Below are 12531 nucleotides of genomic sequence, written 5' to 3'. Positions count from 1 at the left end.
TGAGCTGCAGTTGCGAAAAAGGTTTATTCAAACTTAGCGGCCTCACTTTAAAGCCTTCTTGTTCCCTCACAGTCCTGTCCCGCGCACGGGCTTTTCCCCTTGCTGGTGAAGCAGGCTTGGCGCCCTCTTTGGGACTGGCCTCAATGCCGGCACGCGCCACTTTGTGAGCCGGTTCGAGTGCACTAGGAAGTGGGTCACCACATAACCCCCCCCCCAAGAACCAGCGATATACCCCCAATGTCCTCTGTCTGGGTCGGACTCTGTTTGGGAGGTCTGCCTCTGCGCCGCGGTGCCTGAATCTCGACCGGCTGTGCCAAGTCCACATGGGCTGGTTTGAGTCGGTCCACTGTGAAAACCTCCTCTTTCCCCCCAATGTCCAGCACGAATGGGGACCCGTTGTTTCTGATCACCGTAAAAGGCCCCTCGTAGGGCCGCTGTAGTGGTGCCCGATGTCTGCCCCATCGTACAAAAACAAACTTACAGTCTTTGGGTATGCAGGTCAGGTTCTGTCCATGCTGTGAAGTGGGTATGGGGGCCAGGTTACCGAGCCTCTTGCATAATCTGCCCAGGATTGCTGCGGGTTCTTCCTCTTGCCCCCTTGGGGCTGTTATGAACTCTCCAGGGACGACCAGGGGTGCGCCGTACACCAACTCGGCCGACGAGGTATGCAGGTCCTCTTTGGGTGCCGTGCGGATTCCGAGCAGGACCCAGGGAAGCTTGTCCATCCAGTTAGGCCCTTTGAGGTGGGCCATGAGAGCCGACTTCAGGTGACGGTGGAAACGCTCCACTAGTCCGTTCGACTGTGGGTGGTAGGCAGTCGTGTGGTGCAGCTGTGTCCCCAAAAGGCTGGCCATAGCTGACCACAGGCTGGATGTGAACTGGGCGCCTCTGTCGGAGGTAACGTGGACGGTACACCAAAGCAAGATACCCAGGTTGCAATCAGCGCTCGGGCACAAGATTCGGAGGTGGTGTCGGTGAGCAGGACCGCCTCTGGCCATCTTGTGAACCGGTTAATGATAGTCAGGAGGTGCCGCGCTCCGCGCGACACTGGCAGGGGGCCCACGATATCCACATGAATGTGGTTGAAACGCCGGCGGGTGGGGTGGAACTGCTGCGGCAGGACTTTGGTGTGCCGCTGCACCTTGGCTGTTTGGCAGTGCATGCACGTTTTGGCCCATTCACTGACCTGCTTGCGGAGTCCGTGCCAAACGAACCTGTTGGCTACCATCCGGACGGTTGACCTGATGGAGGGGTGCGCTAAGTTGTGAATGGAGTTGAAATCGCGCCGCCGCCAGGCTGCCGGGATGGCAGGGCGGGGTTGGCTGGTGGTGACATCACGGAGCAGGGTCCTCTCACCTGGGCCTACAGGGAGGTCCTGGAGCTGCAAACCAGAGACTGCGGTTCTGTAACTAGGATCTCCTCGTCTGCCTGTTGCGCCTCCGCCAGATCTTCATAGTCTACCCCCTGGGAGAGGGCTTGGATGTTAGGTCTGGAGAGAGCATCCGCCACGACATTGTCCTTTCCTGAGACATGCCAGACATCCGTCCTGTATTCAGAGATGTAGGACAGATGTCGCTGCTGGCAGGACGACCAGGGGTCGGATGCTTTTGTGAACACAAAGGTAAGCGGTTTGTTGTCCGTGAATGCGGTGAAGGGCCTACCTTCTAAGAAGTACCTGAAATGCCGGATTGCCAGGTTTAGTGCCAACAGTTCCCAGTCAAAAGCTGGGAACTCGGGTGGTCGTAGGTGTTTGCTGAAAAACGCCAGGGGTTGCCAGCGACCCTCGATGAGTTGTTCCAGCACTCCACCGACTGCCATGTTAGATGCGTCCACTGTTAGGGTGGTAGGGATGTCCATTCTGGGGTGCACTAGCATCACGGTGTTTGCCAAGGCTTCTTTGGTTTTAATGAAAGCGGCGGCAGACTCCTCGTCCCAGGTAATGTCCTTGACCTTACCCGACATCAGGACGAACAGGGGGCGCATGATTCGGGCTGCTGAAGGGAGGAAGCGGTGCCAGAAATTCACCATACCCACGAATTCCTGAAGGCCTTTGATTGTGTTGGGTCAGGGGAAATGGCGGACCGCGTCTACCTTGGCAGGCAGAGGGGTTGCCCCGTCTTTAGTAATCCTCTGGCCCAGGAAGTCGATGGTGTCAAGCCCGAACTGGCATTTGGCTGGGTTGATTGTTAGGCCGTATTCACTCAGTCGGGCGTAGAGTTGACTGAGGTAGGACAGATGCTCCTGACGACTACTGCTGGCTATGAGTTATGTCGTCCAAATAGATGAAAGCGAAGTCCAGGTTGTGTTCCACCGCGTCCATTAACCGCTGAAACGTCTGTGCGGCATTCCTTAGGCTGAATGGCATGCGGAGGAACTCGAAAAGGCCGAACGGGGGGGATGAGTGCCGTTTTGGGGACGTTGTCCGGATGCATCGGGATTTGATGGTATCCCCGGATGAGGTCTACCTTGGAGAAGATCCGTGCGCTGTGCAGGTTTGCTGTAAAATCATGAATGTGCAGCACAGGGTAGCAGTCCAGTGTTGTAGCCTCGTTCAGCCTGCGGTAGTTGCCGCATGGTCTCCAGCCCCTGTTGCTTTGGGCACCATGTGTGGGGGGAGGCCCATGGGCTGTCAGACCGCCATATGATCCCCAATTCCTCCATCCTCTTGAACTCCTCCTTCGTCAGTCGGAGCTTGTCCGGGGGAAGCCTTCGAGCATGGGCGTGGAGGAGTGGTCGTGTCGGGATGTGGTGCTGTACGCCGTGTCTGGGCATGGCTGCCGTGAACTGCTGAGCCAGAACCGATGGGAAATCCGCCAGGACTCTGGTGAAGTCGTTGTCGGACAACGTGATGGAATCTCGGTGTGGGGCTGGCAACTGGGCTTCACCCAGGGAGAACGTTTGAAAGGTCTCAGCGTGGACCAGTCTCTTCCTTGGCAGGTCGACCAGAAGGCTGTGAGCTTGCAAAAAACTGCTCCCTGGAGCAGTTGGGCTACGGCGGCCAGTGTGAAGTTCCACGTGAACTGGCTGGAGCCGAACTGTAACCGCACTGTACGCGTGCTGTAGGTCCTTACTGCACTGCCGTTCGCAGCTCTCAGGGTGGGACCCGGTTCTCTGTTGTGGGTGTCGTAACTCGTCGGAGGTAAGACGCTGATCTCAGCTCCAGTGTCGACCAAAAAGCGGTGTCCCAAATGCTTGTCCCAGACATATAGGAGGCTATCCCGATGGCCCGCCGCCGAAGCCATCAGCGGCAGCTGGTCCTGGCGTTTCCCAGGAACTTGCAGGGCGAGCTACAGCAGCGGGCTTCTGCGCCCCACTGCTGGTGGTAGAAGCACCATTGTTCGTTGGTCTCCTCACCCCTGCCTCTGGGGTTAGTGGGCTCTGCGGCTGGGCCTGGTCTGGTCTGCTGCTGGGAGCGTGGCCTGGTGATCTGTGCGATGGATGCCCCACTCTCCTTCTTGGCTTTCCACAGCAAGTCTGCCCGGGCCACCACCCTAATTTCCTAAGAAATTAGCTCCTATGTATCACCCATCGGGTGCACCTTGTAGACTTCACCATAATCCAACTTTTAAAAGTTTCAAAATGTCCAAATTTCACTTAACACTTGACAGCAATTGAATTAGTGTTGTGGGCAAGAGGAATGCACAATTGCACAAGATGATCGCACTGTGGCAATATTAAATGCTATCATGCAGTCTGAAGAAGAGGATTCTACTTTCACTCTTCATGTGGAAGCCCAGCAGCACTGGACCAGAGTTATTTCCAGAATATCATTTCAGGCAGAAAAAAAATGACAGTTCATAAGACTTCTACTGTATATCTACTAATTACTCAGATGCAGTAGAAAGTAATCTAGAACCCAGCTTGTCCATTGACTTGTAGGATCTTGTCTATTGTCTGTCATTTGATAACAACATACAGGAGGCAAAGTGATGTCTCATTGAAGCCACAAAAAATTACTTCAGAAATTACTTCAAAATTTACAACAAAATGCCTGCCAGAGCACTTTGGCAGGCATGAATAAAAAGAAAAAGAAAAAAAAGATAACAGAAATCATGTAGGATTTATAAACTGCTACTGCAGTTTCATTATCAGTAAAATAACTTAGAATGTTGACTGAAGCAATATCGATGTAGACACAAGGAACTCACACTCAGTTATATTATCTAATGTAAAATGTATATCAAACACCTTTGATCACTATAGAACATTTTTATGTAGAGAAGTGTACATTGGTTGAACATTTACAAATATTAGGCAAGACTTCTCTATTTTAACCATCTATTAAAAGATTAAAGGGACAAACTTCAGAATGAAATAACACTCTACATTTTAGTTAATGGACTATAATCAACACCAACAATAAAGATAAAATAATGTTTACATGAAAATGGTGAATTTTTAGGTCAGATTATCAAATATTAATAGTGCTTAAACAAAGAGCTTTAACATCGTTTTGCCAACATTAACTAGCATGTTCCAGTCATGAATAAATGTCATATAGTATTTTCAACTTACTTGTTGCAATTGAGACAAAGAAAAACAGTTCACTAAGGTTAGTTATTAATTTTGTTTTGAAAATACATGTACACCGCATTTACAATGTGTAGGTTTTGCATTTTTTTTTATTTTGATGCAGTCTGGCTGTGTCATATTTATTTATTTAATGAGAATAGGCCCTTCCAGCCACATTGCCCAGCAACAACCTAATCACGGGACAATTCACAATGACCAATTAACCTACCAACTGGTACATCTTTAGACTATGGAAGGGAATTAGAGCACACAGAGGAAACCCATGCAATCACGAGAACATACAAACCCCTTACAGACAGCAGCAGGAATTGAATCCCAGTTGCTGGTACTGTAAAGCATTGTGTTAATCACTATGCTACCACTTTTCCCAATAATTTACTTTTATTCGTTTTTTTGTGTGGGAGAAGGGATCGGGGGGAACATGCATGTTCTGTTTTGTTCATTTTTTTGTGCGGGAAGGAGGAATTTGAGGGTTGATAATCATGCTGCCTTTCTTTTCTTTCTTGGTTTGATGGCTACCTGAAGAAGAAGAATTTCAAGTTGTATACTTTGATAATAAATGAACCTTTTAACCTTATCCAGCAGCAAAGGAGGCCAACCATTGACTTTAGGTAAGGAGGATTGTCAAGTCTTTTTTTCAGGGTAGTGGAGTCTAAACTCAAGGACATGGATTTAAGTTGAGATTCAGAGGAAGCTGAGAGGCAAGCTTTTCCACACATAGTGTGGAGGGCATGTGGAATGAGCTACCGGAGCAGGTAGTACAGGAGGATACCGTACCATCTAAATGGCATTTGAACAGATACGCTCTTAGGAAAGGTGCCAATCTCAGGCAAATTGGACTAATTAAGGAAGACACTCTGGTCAGCATGCACAAATTGTTCCACAGGATCTGCTTCCATGCTGTCATGCACTGAATCCAGTTGTAGTATTTTTCATTCTCTCACCACTTCAAAGAAGACTACTTTTGACTAAAAAGAATGATTTCTATTTTTCCCTCCTTATGAGACCTGAACTGTGCTGGAATGTTCTATAAGCCCCAAATTAAATATTGGGAAAGGGGGATTATTTTATTGAAACCTACAGGATGCCAAAAGGCCTGAATAGAATGGACAAAGGGAGAACGTTCCCATCAATAGGAGCGTCCAGGATCCAAGACTACAGCCTCAAAACAAAATGACACCACTTTAAAACAGAGATTAGGAGGAATTTCTTCAGCCAAAAGGTGGTGAATCTGTGGAAAACATTGCCACAGAGTGCTGTAGAGGCTAAGTCTTTAAAGCACAGAATGCTGAATTCTTGACTGGTATGAGGGAAATGAGTTACAGAAAAAAATGGGAGAATAGGGTTATAAAAGCTTACTGTTTATCGCTAATATGAGGGGGCATATTATTAAGGCAATTGGAGAGGTGTACAAGGGTACAAAATGAAAAGGTAGGTTTTTTTTATTACAGAGAGTGCTGGGTACATGGAATGTGCTGCCAAGGGTGGTGACAGGCAGATACATTAGGAACATTTAAGAGACTCTTAGAAAGGCTCGTGGATGAGGGAAAATTATGTGGGAGGGATGGCTTAGATTGCTCTTCAGAATAGCACAAAAGGTCAGCACAACATTACGGGCAATGCACACAAAATGGCTCGAGGAACTCAGCAGGCCAGGCAGCATCTATAGAAAAGAGTACAGTCGACGTTTCGGGCTGAGGCCCTTCATCGCGACTGGAGGAAAAAAAAGATGAGGAGCCAGCACCTGTAGATTTTCTTTTGTTTATGATTGTGGGCGATGTTCTATGTTAAGCAATCAGCCATGATTAAATGATGCAGCAGATTCAACGGGAGGAGCAGCCTAGTTCTGCTCCTATATCTTATAGTCTCATAAAACTGCTCTGCTTTACTGTATGCCAAATACGCACGGCGGTGATCTTTTATAACCAAGAACTAGTGATTTAAAATCATTATCTGCTTACCGCCAACAGGGTAGTTAATAGAGAGTTCAGCTGACCAGTCAAGCTTGTCCTTAAGATCCTCCTCATTCTCCTGTTGCCACTGGAGTCCAACTTTCCTCCAGTAATCAGAGGCCAACTCCCTGCATTGCAAACAAAAGAGAGTCAAATAAACTAAGATCAAAAGCACAACCATTTTATTTATTAATGTGTTAGTCCCTTTATCTACAATTTTAAGTTTGTTTTCAACAAGGTGGCAGAACATGAAGTACAACTTAACTTTCACAGGTCAATTAGGGTTGAAAATTCCACTCAACCAAAGTCTGCAGACCAGTGTGTCTTGGCTCCAAGCCAAGATAAAAACACCAAAATAAAACCTCACTAATGAATGGAAATACTGTGTGATACCTGTACAGTGTATTACTTATTTCCACCACTAGAAGCTGCTGGTGTTTATCTATAATTTTGCTGATTTCTCACTACTTCTTTCCCCCACCACCCCCAACAAGGCTGAATACCTATTTTTTAAAAAGATCATTTAATTTGTTTTTTCCTCCTTTGGTCATCTCATTCCCTCAGTTCTCAGCTGCTTCAGACACAAGTATTCCACAGAATAGGATCTAAAATGCCACAGTAGCATGGTGGTTAGCGCAAAGCTATGACAGCTCAGAGCGCCAGAGTTTGGAGTTCAACTACGGCATCCTCCGTAAGAAAGTTTGTATGTACTTCCTGTCTGCACATGGGTTTCTTCCAGGTGCTTCAGTTTCCTCCCATAGTCAAAAGACATACTGGTTAGTAGATAAATTGGTCATAGTGAATTGCCCTGGAATTAGGTTAGGGTTAATTAGGTGGGTTGCTGGCCAGTGTCGTTCATCAGGCTGGAAGGGCCTGTTCCGCACTGTGTCTCTAAATAAAACTATTAAGCATGACTTGAACAAGACAGATGATTTAAATACTGTCTGTTATTCATTGAAGGTCAAAGGTTGAATGACGACTTAGGTAAAAATAATCTTGTTTTTCCTCATCATTCTTTCCTTCCCAGACATTGAGAAAATATCCTTCTTTTGAGTACAGTTGTTCCCTGGAGAACCAAACTGAATGTAATGAATAGAAACAGAAAATGTTTTAAATCCTCAGCAGGTCAGATGTATCTGCAGTTTTTTGATTTGTGATTTTAAAAAAAAATCAATCAACAGCAGAATCACTGACATGAGAAAAGCTGCAGATGCTGGAAATCCAAAGCAACACACACAAAATGCTGGAGAAACTCAGCAGGCCAGGCAGCATCTATGGAAAAGAGTAAACAGTCATCAGCACTGGGAAAGAAAGATGAGAAGTCAGCATATAAAGGCAGGGTGAGGGGAGGAAGTAGTACAAGGTGTTAGGTTATAGGTGTACTTCTTACCCCCCCTCTCCCCACTTTCCTATTGATTTCTCATCTTTCTTTCCAGTTCTGATGAAGGGGCTCAGCCTGAAATGCTGACTCTTTACTCTGTTCCATGGATGCTGCCTAGCTCAATGAGTTCCTCCAGCATTTTGTGGGTGTTGCTCTGCAATAAACAGTGGATGTCATTTCTTCATTGGGCCATAGCACAAAATGCTAAGTATCAGCCACTTCAAAGAACGTTGAACTTTACAGCGCAGGAACAGACCCTTCAGCCCACAATGCCATGACAAACCCACTAAATTAGTAATCATATGGCTAACTAATCTCTTCTCCCTACACTACCTATCCTTTCATTTTCCTGACCTTCATCTGCCTCAATGTCCCTTAGAAGTCCCTTCTGTATCTGCCACTAAAACCACCTCAGGCAGCACATTCCAGGCACCCACCATTCCGCCAAGGACTGTAAGTCCAGAGGTGTCCTGTCCTGGAATTGAAGACCTGTCTGTGTGTGAATGAGTGAGTGGGTGAGATGGTGGGAAAGAGGCCTGATTTGCTGTTGCTGTCTCGTATTATCCGGTTGTTGGTGTCATTCTATTGAACATGAGCATGCATGCTGGAATTTGTGGTCCCCAGCACACCCTCAAGATGAGTTGATTGTTAACACAAATGATGCATTTCACATAGGTTTCGATGCACACATGATAAATAAATGAATCCGAATCTGAAGTCAAGATTGTGTGTAGTTTGGTGGCGGTATTCCCTTGCTCTTGCAGAAGCTAATCAAAGTCATGTTTGAAAAGTGCTCTCTAAGGTGGCTTGCTGAATTATTAGATTTCTTCCTGCAAGTGGTACAAATTACTACTGCTGTGCATTGGTGGTAGAGTGAGATGCTTGTGGATGTGGTGCCTATGTCCTAAATGTTATTGAAGTTGCACAAATCCAGGTAAATGGAGAGTATTCCATCATACACCTGACTTGATCTCTGCAAATGGCGGACAGGTTTTGGGGAATTACTCACCACGATATTCATAGACTCTGACCTGCTGTTGTAGCACTCCATTTCATTTCTTTTCAGTCAGTGGTGACTGACAGGATATTGTCATGGGGAATATTTGGTGATTAAATGTCAGAGGGGTATTTTCTCTTGTTGGATATAGCCATTGCCTAGTATTTATGTGGTTCAAATGTTACCAGAGCTCATTCACTTTTTCCCTCAACTGTTTTGCAAAGTAACATTATAGCGCATTTTGGAACATAAAAATTAAAAGCAGTTTGCTTAAGTCAACATTTTCATTTCTTAATCAACTTAAGGACTGACTTATCATAAGAGGACTGGTATGCCTTCTCTCAACTTCCCCTTCCTGAAGTCCATAATCAATTCCTTGGTCTGACTGGCTTTGACTGCAAAGATGTTGTTGTGACACTACCCAACTAGCTGATCTATCTCACTCTTGTAAGCCTTCTCATCACCATCTGCAGTTCTGCCAACAACAGCTGTATCCAAATTCCAAATCAGAATTTGGACTAATATCACTGGCATACATCATGAAATCTGTTTTGTGGCAGCAGTGCAATACAATAATAAAAAATACATAAATTACAGTAATATATAATTTGAGTTATTAAGTAATGAATGTAAAGAGAGACCAAAAAAAGTGAGGTCGTTTATATGGATTCATTGTCTGTTCAGAAATCTGTTGGCAGAGGGCAAGAAGCTGTTCCCGACACATTGAGTGGATGTCTTCAGCCTCCTGTTCCTCCTCTTTGATGGTAGCAATGAGAAGAGGGCATGTCCTGGGTGATGGGGGTCCTCAATAACAAATGCCTACCTTTTTTAGGCATCGCCTTTTGAAGATGTCATTGATACTGGGGAGGCTAGTGCCCACGATGGAGCTGGCTGAGTTTACAACTTTCTGCAGCTTTTTCTGACCCCCTCCATACCAGATGGTGATGCAAACAGTTACAACGCTCTGCACAGAACATCTGAAGAAATTAGCAAGTGTCTTTGGTGACATACCAAATCTCCCCAAACTCCTCTGTTGTGCCTTTACTGTAACTGCATCAAAACATTGGGCCCAGGATTGATTGTCAGAGATGTTGACACCCAGGAACTTGAAACTGCTCACCCTTTCCACTTCTGATCCCTCGATGAGGCAACTGGTCTGTGTTCCCTTGACTTTCCCTTCTTGAAGTCCAAAACCAGCTGATCTATCTCACTGCTATACGCCGCTTCATCACCATCCGCCAATAAAAGTTGTCGCTGGCAAACTGATAGATGGTATTTGAGCTGTGCCTAGCCACACAGTCATGGGTGTAGAGAGAGGAGAGCAGTGGGCTAAGCATGCATCCTTGAGGTGTACCTGTGTTGACTGACAGCAAAGGGGATGTTATTTCCAATCCGCACTGACTGTGGTCCCTGGATGAGGAAGTCAAGCATCCAGTTGCAGAGGGAAGTACAGAAGCCCAGGTTTTGAAGCTTGTTGATTAGTACTGAGGGTACGATTGTGTTGAACACTGAACTGTAATCGGTAAACAGCAGCCTGACATACAGCAGCTATTGTTAATATCCAGCTGCTCCAAGGCTGAGTGGAGAGCCAGTGAGATTGCATCTGCTGTAGATCTATTGTGGCGATAGGTAAAATGCAAGTCCAGGTCCTTGCTTAGGCAGGAGTTGATTCTTGTCAAGACCATCTCAAAGCACTTCATTACAGTAGATCTGTCACTTTGAGGTAGCTCACCCTGCTCTTCAAGTATGATTGTCGCTTTTTTGAACCAGATGAAAACCATCGACTGCAAATGTGAGAGATTGAAGACATCCTTCAAGTCTCTCGCCAGTTGATTAGCACAGGTTTTCAGTGCCCAATCAGGTACACCATCAGGGTCTGACACCTTGCGAGAGTTTACCCCTTTGAAAGATCTTCCGACATTAGCCTCCGAGACAGAGATCAAAGGGTCACCAGATGCTGCATGGATCCACACAGGGGTAAAATTCTTCTCCCCCCTCAAAACGCACATAAAAGATGTTGAGCTCACAACCAGTCATAATGCTAAGTTTCTCCTTGTAAGTAGCAATAGCCTGCAGACTCTGCCAGAGCTGACGTGCATCCGATTCTGTCTCTAACTTAATTCGGAGTTGTTTCACTGTGCCAGGAGCAGCACAGTGGGCTAAGTACACATTCTTGAGGTGCGCCAGCGTTGATTGTCAGTAAGAGGTTGATGTTATTTCTAATCCACACTGACTGTGGTATCCAGATGAGGAAGTCAAGGATCCAGTTGCAAAGGAAGATTTAGAGGATTGGGTTTTGAAGTTCATTGAATAGTATTGAAAAGACAATGGTGTTGAATGCTACGCCTTAATCAATGAACAGCAACTAACATAGGTCAACCATTTTAATTCCAATTCCCATTCTGACATGTCAGTCCATGGCCTCCTCCACTGTAACAATGAACCCAGTTTCAGGCTGGAGGAGAAACACCTCAAAATCTATCTGGGTAGCCTCCAACCTGATGGCATAATCATTGATTTCTCTAAAGCGGTAATTTTCTCCCCTTCCATTCCCCACTTAGGCTCCCCTCTCACTTCTTCTCTTCGCCTGCCTATCATCTTCTCCTACTGTCCCTCTTCCTTCCCTTTCTCTTATGGTCCACCCTCCTCTCCTATCAGATTGGCTTCAGGTATCACTTCCAGCTTGTACTCCTTCTCCTACTCCCACCCCCCCTTCTTATTCCAGCTTCTTTCCCCATCCTTTCTAGTACTGATGAAGGGTCTCGGCCCAAAATGTCAACTGTTTATTCATTTCTGTAAATGCTGCCTGACCTGTTGAGTTCCTCCAGCATTTTACGTGTGTTGTAGTAAATGTAAGTATTGCTGTTGACCTGCTGAGAACTTCCATACTTCTGCAGGAGCAATTTTTCCCAGAATTTCCATGTAGGGTAGTAATCATGTACATGGTAATTTAACAATTATTTTAATTAAAACAAGATGCACACAAAACCGTACTATCTCTTCAAGACAAAATTTTGACCACAAATTAAAAACATTGCTTCTTCAATAATGAACTGAAGTTAAACTAAATTGATATATATAATGCACAACAAAGTGATTATGGCTCGTTTTTAGATTCAGAAGTTGGCTCTCTTAAGCAATATACATATCCTTGTTGAGGTGGAGAAACAATTTTCCATGAAGGTCAAGCTACACATCCAAACTTCTTTGAAAGCTTACACACACGCAAGTAATTTTGGAAACATTTTATAAATATCACTGATTGCAATTAATCTCCAATATTTTGAAAGCATTTTTAATACTCCCGCAGAGCATGTTCGTGTTGTGCGCGGTGAATTGGAGTTGCAAATGCTGGGGAGAGAGGAGGGGAGGAATGAGAATGAAAGTCACAACTTCCAAAGTAAAAATATAATTAAGTCACCATATTTACTTGCAATTTTCTATAAAGTTGGGAAATAACATTCACTGTAAAACCTTACTGCCAACAGGTGCTTATATAGTCATATAAAAATGGTTTCTTCAGCAACTTACACTCAGTGGCCACTTTACTTAGCACTTCCTATACATAATAAAGTGTGTATGCTCGTAGACTTCTGCTGCTGCAGCCCATCCACTTTATGGTTTGACATGTTGTACATTCAGAGTTGCTGTTCTGCACGCTACTGTAG

At 45.4% G+C, this 12531-nt stretch overlaps 1 protein-coding gene across 2 annotated transcripts in view; it reads right to left on the bottom strand.

Annotated features, from left to right (window-relative positions):
* LOC132399082 (dynein axonemal assembly factor 5-like) overlaps positions 1-12531 on the bottom strand; it is a 175153-nt gene that overhangs the window by 143413 nt on the left and 19209 nt on the right. For both annotated transcript variants that reach the window (XM_059979036.1, XM_059979037.1), the window contains exon 4: positions 6495-6613. In XM_059979036.1, the coding sequence (XP_059835019.1) occupies positions 6495-6613 (119 nt within the window). The remainder of the gene's footprint in view (positions 1-6494; positions 6614-12531) is intronic.

This window comes from Hypanus sabinus, chromosome 9 (genome assembly GCF_030144855.1).
Source record: "Hypanus sabinus isolate sHypSab1 chromosome 9, sHypSab1.hap1, whole genome shotgun sequence".
NCBI classification, from domain to species: Eukaryota; Metazoa; Chordata; class Chondrichthyes; order Myliobatiformes; family Dasyatidae; genus Hypanus; species Hypanus sabinus.
Note: the sequence above shows the minus strand (reverse complement) of the source record. Positions and strands in the feature narration are given on the sequence as shown.